This window comes from Gymnodraco acuticeps, unplaced genomic scaffold (assembly GCF_902827175.1).
Source record: "Gymnodraco acuticeps unplaced genomic scaffold, fGymAcu1.1, whole genome shotgun sequence".
Classification (NCBI taxonomy): Eukaryota; Metazoa; Chordata; class Actinopteri; order Perciformes; family Bathydraconidae; genus Gymnodraco; species Gymnodraco acuticeps.
In genome coordinates, this window is record NW_022991134.1 from 65,015 (window position 1) to 73,829 (window position 8,815).

Sequence of the window (8,815 nt, forward strand, 5' to 3'; positions counted from 1 at the left end):
GGAGCGATAGTCTGAAGGAGGTTTGAAGGGATAGGGTCCAGAGGACAGGTGGTATGGCGGGCAGAGGTAATGAGGGTAAGAACCTCACTTGGAGAGAGAGGGGAAAAGGAGGTTAGTGTGTTGGTGGAAGGACGGTCTGGTGACCCAGCGGTGAGTAAAGGTGAGTCAGAAAAAGAAGAGCGAATATCATTAACCTTTTTTTCAAAGTGGGTAACAAAGTCGCTTGACAGAAGTGAGGAGGGGGGAGGAGCTTTTGGAGGGTCCAAGAGGGTGGAGAAGATGGAAAATAGTGTTTTAGGATTGGAATAGGAAGATTGGATCTTATCTTGAAAGAAAGTGCTTTTCGCCTGAGCAGATCTGAGATTTAAAATCTCTCAAAAGCGATTTAGCCGTTTAAGCTACAGTAACAATTATACAGAATCGAATAAATGAAACCGAGAAGTCTAATTAAACAAGAATATAACTTACAGTGGTTGCTGCGTCAATAGGTAATGTCGTCACCAGGTCCAGATGCACACTGAGTTCATCAGTTTCTAAATGCGGTATTTAAATGCTTTTTGAGCTAAAGGATGACTGAGTCACGCGGTTCTACTTCACGCAATCAATAGACTGGCCCTGCCTATGTTAATAATGCAGGCTTGAGTGCTGAGAGCTGTAAAGCAGGTTTCGCCTGAGCAGATCTGAGATTTAAAATCTCTCAAAAGCGATTTAGCCGTTTAAGCTACAGTAACAATTATACAGAGTCGAATAAATGAAACCGAGAAGTCTAATTAAACAAGAATATAACTTACAGATGAAGCGCTCCATTTCAGACGCCTACCCGTGCGGGTCCGTGATCGGCACGGGGTGGGCCCCTGCTGAAAAGGAAACCCCCCCCCGCAGGACTTGAAACGCCCCCTTGATAAATACATTTAATTATAATGAAACCAGCTGCAATGGATAATGGATCCACCAGGGGGAGCCGTGATTAAAAAGCTGCCACACTGGAACTCATGTGAAATAAACAGCTGATCTACAGGTATCTGATATAGCGGATATTTGTTAAGATCCATATGTCACGGATAGGATCATATTCTGTGCTAAATAAGAGACATGTAATCATTTACTAAACATCCCCATGTTTTTATTTAACAAAATAATGTTTAATTCACGTTGGCGTAAATACAAAACCATCACTATGTTTTTAGATCAGGAAATGCATCCAGGCTCAAACAAACGATTTTCAATCATCATCCTCACGATCATTTATTGTATCATATGTTCGCGAGTTGAAATGAATGCACTAAATGTAATCCACGTGAGTTTACAACAACAAAAATAATCGCTTTGTTTTTATATCACATCCGACCGGAGGAAAATGCAGCACGGGTCTCACTACCGATCATCCTAATCCCACGGGCAAACAATAATATGTACAGTGTTAATAGTTTACTGTATTATTAGTGTCTAATATTACTGGGGATTTCGGAATGGTGGCCAACTGGATTTAGATTTATTGTATCGGCTTCATATCGCAATATATTCCCGAAGTCTGAAAAGAAAAAATGTCCCACATTAGGGCAATTCACCCTACATTTAATCATTCATACAAAATCATATTTCGTTTCTTTTTAACGAAATAAATGTGGTTTAATCCACATAATTTACTGTGTTAATTGTTTACTGTAGTATTGTGCACATTACTTTTCGCTGCTTGTTGCACCTGGTTAGAAGCTAAACTGCATTTCGTTGTCTCAGTACCTGCAATATGTGCAATAACAATAAAGTTGAATCTAATCTTGAGCAGGAACAAATGTATTTAGGCTACTTGGTACATATCTGACATAAACGATTAAACACATTTGTGCATTCTTTAAACCGAGTCAAGCCGAATCCGGAGGTGGCGGCACATTAAAGTGTGCACCTGATTGTTTAACTTGAAGGTGCCTGATGACATTTAATCATTCAAACTAAATCATATTTCGTTTATTTTTAACGAAATAAATGTGGTTTAATCCACATAATTTAGGCCTACTGTGTTAATTGTTTAGTATTGTTTAACTTGAAGGTGCCTGATGTGAACATTTCCAGAAGAACTCTAGCTTGAATGGCCTTTGTATGTATACAGTAGGCCTACACATAGGCGGCGCGTGAGGCTCAGGTTTGGGAAGGCTAAATAACTTTTTTTTTCATCTTACGCTGCCCGCCTCCGGCGTCTATAGAAAAGAGATCAACTCAGTGAAAGCACCGCCTGCTGACCGATCAGAGCTCAGTGTGCGGAGTTTAAATCTATCAAGTCATATTACAGGAAAAAGGAAATGCAGTTTAAACTGCCGTATGCAGAGAAGACGCCGACGTGTCGCACTTATCATTCATATCACACTGACATCACATCATCAATCAGATCATCGATCTCACATCGATATCACAATATTTCCTTATCTGAGTCAGCTTCTCGAGCCGTATCTGGCCGTGCAACACTTAGTTACATTGTCACATATACTGTATGCAGACGTATTATTTTAAGCAACACATTAAGTTGACGAAACACTCAACTCAAATGTAATAAAGTCAGATCCCCTCGTGTTTTAGATGGGGCAGTATCATAAAACTGTTGTACACTTTCAAACACTCGGTAGTTTATTTTTTAACGAGTTGTTCTGTATTCTCCTTGCAGGTGCAACTATGTGGCTTGTATCCTGGATTACATGTTTAAGTCATCATGGATGTTTAAAGTTCATATTTGTCTAATATTAGTTTACTTTTCATTAATGAAGTATGATGTTGCGCTGTCAGTACACTTGTCCCTGTTTGTGATTGGTCAAATGTAGCTAACCCCGCCCCTTTCGCGTGAACGCGTTCTCAGCTGGAGAGAGAAACCCTGGCTTGATTTACCGAGTTGATAACCAGCGCCGTAGGACCGTTTAGCGAGTTCGCGTTTGTTAGGGTTAGTTAAGATAACTCAAGCATATCCAGGGTCTGTTGAACTGGCTTCGTGGTACAGGGCACAGGTGGCTGCATAGCAGCGCTAATGTCAAAGACATTATATTTTTATTTTACCAGGATGCAGTTACACAAATATTTGGAAAGGCTTAGCCTTCCCTAGCCTACAGCACCCGCCGCCCCTGGGCCTACAGTATAGCCCAACCATGTACACCTTCCTTTTTTCCCGTCCAAAGTTTGAATTGGATAAAGGTAATGGTTATCGATGGTGCTTTTATAGCCTATTGTATAATAACTGTGTGATTTATATTGCTTTTCAAATGCATATGGCCACCCATTTACACTGCTCTTCCCGTCAAGAATATGAATAGAACTTAGTTAGAACACTTTACATTTCTGCAAATTAATTTTTAATCACGTCTCCCCGACCCGAAAATGATAAATAAAATAAAAAGAGGAAACCATTTTCAAGTTCAGTTTTCAACGTTTTATTGAAAATAACTGACATAACACAGACACCATACTGTAGGCCCAGGGTTTCCCACACATAGACTATACTTGGGCGGGCCGCCCAGGTATATTAACGGCCGCCCAAGTATATTTCGCGACCCATTTTTTTTTTTTTTATAATTTTGTTTTTTTATATATATTTTTTGTATTCGTCCGTGACCACGACGCCATCTGCGATCGATTAACTTGTAGACAATGATCCCTCGCTCCCTTGCTCTGATCTCGCCTCCTTCTGGCCTGTTAAGTGGCCTGCCTCACACAGGGTGACTGGCTGTCCACATGATGTGGCCTGCCGACATGGCCACTGTCATAGAGATCATAAATCAAAGCCCTTGATTGGTCTCTGTGTGTCATTCAAGCTCGGGATAACCTCAGCTCAGGTGAGGTAAAGCACTCTCTGAGTGTTTAGATAGTTAACTTAGTCTAAGTTCTCAGTGGGTCTCAAACGGTGTGGTCACCATTTATGTAAACACATATTTCCATTTGAGAGCGTAGTGATTGGTCTAATGGATAGTGAGGTGGGCTGAAGATCGGAAGGCTGTGAGTTCAAATCCCGCCAGGAACACTAGTGTGCCCTTGAGTAAGGCACTTATCCCTTAGTTACTCCAGGGAGAATGTCCCTGTAATCGGTCATTATAAGTCGCTTTGGATAAAAGCGTCAGCTAAATGAAATGTAATGTGATTAATAAAATATGCATGAATAAATAAATAAAAAGTTAACTAGGTGAAAAAAGGTAAGATACACTTTTAAAACTTGTTGAGAGAAGACTTTGCTGCTGCCTCAAAGAGGAGCAGGGGGAGAGGATGGAGAGGGGGGAGAGGAGGGAGACAGGAGAGGCTGATTCAGGAGCACAGACACACTCACAACTATAAATGAACCAAAACTAAATTAATAAACAAGTTTCAGTGTTTTTTTACATACACTCAAAGAAATAACTCATTGGATTAACTCAATTTTATTGTTGGCAGGTTTTCCATCCAATAAATATATGTGGCACAAACTCAAACTAATGGCATCCATGCAGTATAATGTAAATGAGTTAGTCCAACTCAAATTTTTCAAATAGAGTTTAAGTAAAATGATAACATTACCTTTATGAATTTAAATAATGCTAGTCCACCTAAATCCTATTTAATTAATTGAAAATGAAATAATGAGGTTAAATATAATTTAATAAAAATGTGTTACACATGATAGAAAACATGGTTTAGTTTTTTTTATTTTTAAATTCACATTATTCAAAACAATCCTCCATTCAATACAGTCTTTTTAAAATGAATGAATTCACACTGAAAGATGAAAAACATTTCTGAAAGATAATACCATTTTTAAAATGGCAGAGAAATGGAACTCCTATAATTAACTTACAAATCTCCCTTTGCCAAATACAATGAATACAATATAACAGGGGTATGCACTGCTCTTCTAACAGGACAATAACACATAACATAAAGAGTGCACTGCAAACACCAACATATGGAAATAGTGTTACAGTGTGTTGAAACAAATACAGAAAAGCACAGAACAAATGATTGATATAACGGCTCAATCTGCTCTGACTAGGAAACTCGTGAATAAAATGACAACAATGAACTCATGAGTCACTTCTTTTTCACATTTCAATCGAACAACTTGATCTTCAGACTTTCGATTTTACCATTCAGCTTGTGCCCATCCAGATTCATCACTACCTTCTGCATGAACTCGAAGGTGTGTTTGAGGTTGTCCGGAAAGCTCAAATCCAGGGCATAAATAAGTCCCAATAGCATGACAAACCCCACAATCACGCTGCCCAAGTTGTCCATGACTATATTGCCTTCGATGACAATTCCCACGTCCTCTGGCTGCCCATCCACATCTCTTTGAAGTGTGTATATGCCCATGACTGTGTTTGCCATGTCCCTCTTGGCATCTTCAGAGGCAGAGGCCTGAACAAAGACACAAACATACAACATATGTGTTAACTAAAACCTGAATTACTACATTTTATAGAAGCAGATTTACTTATGTGGCTCTCCTAATTGATCAAAACAGTTTTAGACTAACCCTCTGGTATCACTCAAATGTACTACCCTATTTGGCCACTCAGGATAAAAATGTCCACTTTCAAAAACTTGAATGATAAAATGATATGATACAAATATTATATTTAAATATTTTTCCCCCACACTTTTTGGGAAGTGTGGGAACATTTTTTAAATGGACAATTAGGGTAATTTGTACAGTGTATTCGAGACCGATTAGAAAAATTGAAATTCCAAAAAGTATCTAGAAAAAACACAAAATCATTATAGCCAAATCTGATGTGAAAAATTACCAATTTGGACAAAAATGTCCGAGTGATACCAGAGAAGGTTAGGACCTCCAACACAGAACTAAATTAAGCTTGTAAGAAAATGTTTGCATAAATAAGTTATAAAGATATATTCCTGTATGTTCTGTTTGATTATCAACGTTATCTTATTTATTAATTCAGGTATTATTTGTTTACGTCCCTACTTAATAATGTAATTTGTTGTTATTCCTGTAGTTAATTATGCATTTACCTACTTATTTCGATATGTATTTGATTATTTATTCTTTAATAATTTATTTCCTTGATTTATGTGATTATGTAATTATTCCTTTAACAATTTAGTAATTGCTGCATTCACATACCTTTTTAAACATGAATCTATTGATTAATATATTTCAGCATTTATTTATTATTTTATTTATGTATTTATTCAATTATTTATAAGTTCTTACATATGTATTCATGTCCATATTTATTTATTCATTTATAGATGTATTTATATATAAATGTAAATATTTATTTCAGCATTCATTTATTATTTGTATTTATTTCCAGATATATTCATGTTTTAATTCACATTTGTATTTATCAATTGTATTCCTATGTTAATTTATAGATGTATTTATATCTGTATAAATGTATTAATTCACTTTTTTCTATATTTATTTTAACACTTGCCCGATGAAATTACTTCTGTATCTATTTATTATTATTTTTTTATTTCTGTATTTATTCATTCTTACATATATTCATTCCTATATTAATGTATAGATTTATTTATTTCTGCATGTATTTATGATATGTGATAAGATATTTAGATGTAAGCAGGGATAGGGTTGTGTGCCATATAATTTTCTTATTATAAATGTAAGTAATGGTGGTTATAATTGTGGGTAACACTGTTAACCAATACATTGAAAACATATTGTGATAAACATACCTGATACTCCTTAAAAAAAGAGTCTGGATCCTCGTTGAGGTAGATCGCGATGCTTCGCAGGATGCACCCCCTCTTGATGTGGATGTTTTCAAACTAAAGCAGGGGCGATAAATCAAAGACAATTAAGCACAATGCATGTGCAACAGAGCAGGTAGTTTACAACGTAGAGGGCTGTATCTGTCGTGTGTGTCCCTAAGCAGGACTCCTTACACCTACATTTCCACAATAAGCTATTGCCTTAAAAACACTATAAAAGCAGACAATTTCTTAAATGTGTTCATATGATCATGGACAAAAACAATACAGTGAAAAACGAGGTTCTCTGCATTTATACTAACCGAATCTGATATTGCAAGGGCTTCCTTGATTTTGTGCCCCTTCACTCCTCCTTTGGTCTTGAAGATCTTCAAGAGCTTGTCTGAGAAGTGGTCCAGCTGCCACATGAACTTTGATTGAAGTGGTGATGTTGTGATCCTCAAAAACTCCGCATTCACCTTAAAAATATTATTAACAAGCACAATACAACCAATTGTTACTTGTTTATTAGAATCACAACCATGCAAGGATGTAGACATGAATCACAAAAGACAATAATAAAAGACTGTCAACAAATACAAATATTTACTTACTTCACTCTGCTGAAACAGAGCAGGCCATCTGCATTTGAAGTCCCCTATCAAAGGCCTTTGCTCCACAATCTCAAGGCGTCTGTGGGAGAAGGTTTTTTCCATTTTTGCTTTTATCACCACTTCATTGTCACGCTTTTTCAGTTCTGACAATAAGGCAATTCTCTCGTTCTCCAAGCTTTCTGTGGTTTCGCCTTTTGGGTGCAGAGGAATGTAGTTTACTTCAGCTTTTCTTGGTTTTTTTATGTTTGCTGCAGCTTTGCCTTGGCCTGTTTTCTTGTGCTTTAAGGAGTTCACAAGGATTTCAGGATGTCCAAGACGGCCAAGCTTTGTACGATAGTTTTGCATTTTGTACTTAAGAGACTGTTTCCACCCCCCAAATCCTGTCTTGGATCCTAGCTGCCCCAAACAAGGGTGGGCCCTCGTCAACGCTGCAGCTACCTCTTCACACTGATAGTCTTTCGGATATTTTGTGAATTTGATCATTTCTTGGGCTAGGCCATCAAGAATGACTCCTTTCAGCTTTAGGCCAGGCTGGAAGTATGTACCAGTTGTCTCAAACTCTGCATTCTTTAGATGAAGCTCAAATTCAGCCTCGTAGGTGAGCTTAGGAACCACAAAAACTGTGGGCCAGGATAACAATTGTGAGGCCTGAGCTTCAGGGGATGGATGCGGGGTTGACGTATACACCATATCATCACTGCAGCATGAGGCTATTGATGATTCAGGGATTAGAGGCTCTGAGCTTCCAGTAATTGAGGTCTTATCAAATGAGTCAACTGTGTACAAAGTGATGGAGGGCTCAATATTTGACAATATAGGAGAGTAAATTACTTTCAGTGTGCTTTTATCCTGAATTTCAGACACTGATGTAAGATTCATGTCTTGACAAATGTGTGCAGTTCTTCAACTGTTGCTGGGATTCCCGAATCCAGGGTCAGTTTTCTAGAGTCAGACTGGTCGGCAAAGATGATGCGCAGAAGCGCCCGACCTGCCATTATGGAACACCTTTTAATCTAGAGCAGAAACAAGGTGAAAGAAACACATTAGGATTATATCAAAGATGAACATAAAAATGGTTTTACAGTTTTTGTCAGAGCCTGCTATCCAGAGCTCAGACTATTTAGGTTTAAAAATGATACTCACCTTTAACAATGATGAATCTTTTCAACATTACCATGCGCAAACTCCCAACCATGTAGTCAACAAGGGGATAGGGGTCTACCAAGTCAGCAAGCTCAATAACGGCAACCTCTGTATTGGGCGAGGCAGACAGCTCAAAAGCACCATAATGCTCTCTGTACCAAGCACATGCGTCTTTTACCAGAAAACACAACTTCTCCTTAACAATGCAAAGTTTAATGATCTCATGGAATTTAGGCAGTCCATCTGCAGATCCGTGTACAATAATCATCCCCTCGCAGTAACGTATACCCAAGCTAGACACATTGTTTGCCATATGAACCTCAGTCACATCTGGGAAACTTTGTTTCAGTGTAGACACGACTCCCTCATTAAGG

General features: G+C 37.9%; 2 protein-coding genes across 2 annotated transcripts in view; both read right to left on the reverse strand.

The window, feature by feature from the left end:
• The window catches only part of dpy19l1l (dpy-19-like 1, like (H. sapiens)), a 56,378-nt gene extending 55,867 nt beyond the window's left edge, over positions 1 to 511 (reverse strand). Inside the window, exon 1 of the mRNA XM_034237214.1 lies at positions 469 to 511. The gene's annotated coding sequence lies outside the window, so the exon portion shown is untranslated. The remainder of the gene's footprint in view (positions 1 to 468) is intronic.
• A 3,850-nt stretch (positions 512 to 4,361) lies between these two features.
• On the reverse strand, positions 4,362 to 8,172 carry LOC117560352. The gene is made up of 4 exons (XM_034237212.1): positions 7,299 to 8,172; positions 7,008 to 7,163; positions 6,670 to 6,762; positions 4,362 to 5,361 (listed from the first exon to the last, which is right to left on the reverse strand). The coding sequence occupies exons 1-4, from the start codon at positions 7,986 to 7,988 to the stop codon at positions 5,053 to 5,055; spliced, it is 1,248 nt and encodes a 415-aa protein (XP_034093103.1). The 5' UTR covers positions 7,989 to 8,172; the 3' UTR covers positions 4,362 to 5,052.
• Between the last annotated feature and the right edge of the window lie 643 nt (positions 8,173 to 8,815).

Excerpts from the sequence above, each read along its gene's own strand:
- LOC117560352 (XM_034237212.1), bottom strand. The coding sequence starts at position 7,988 with ATGGTGTATACGTCAACCCCGCATCCATCCCCTGAAGCTCAGGCCTCA. Across the intron at positions 6,763-7,007 it reads CCCTTGCAATATCAGATTCG|TTTGAAAACATCCACATCAA; the intron begins GTTAGTATAAAT and ends CCCCTGCTTTAG. Across the intron at positions 5,362-6,669 it reads CTTTTTTTAAGGAGTATCAG|GCCTCTGCCTCTGAAGATGC; the intron begins GTATGTTTATCA and ends GTCTTTGTTCAG.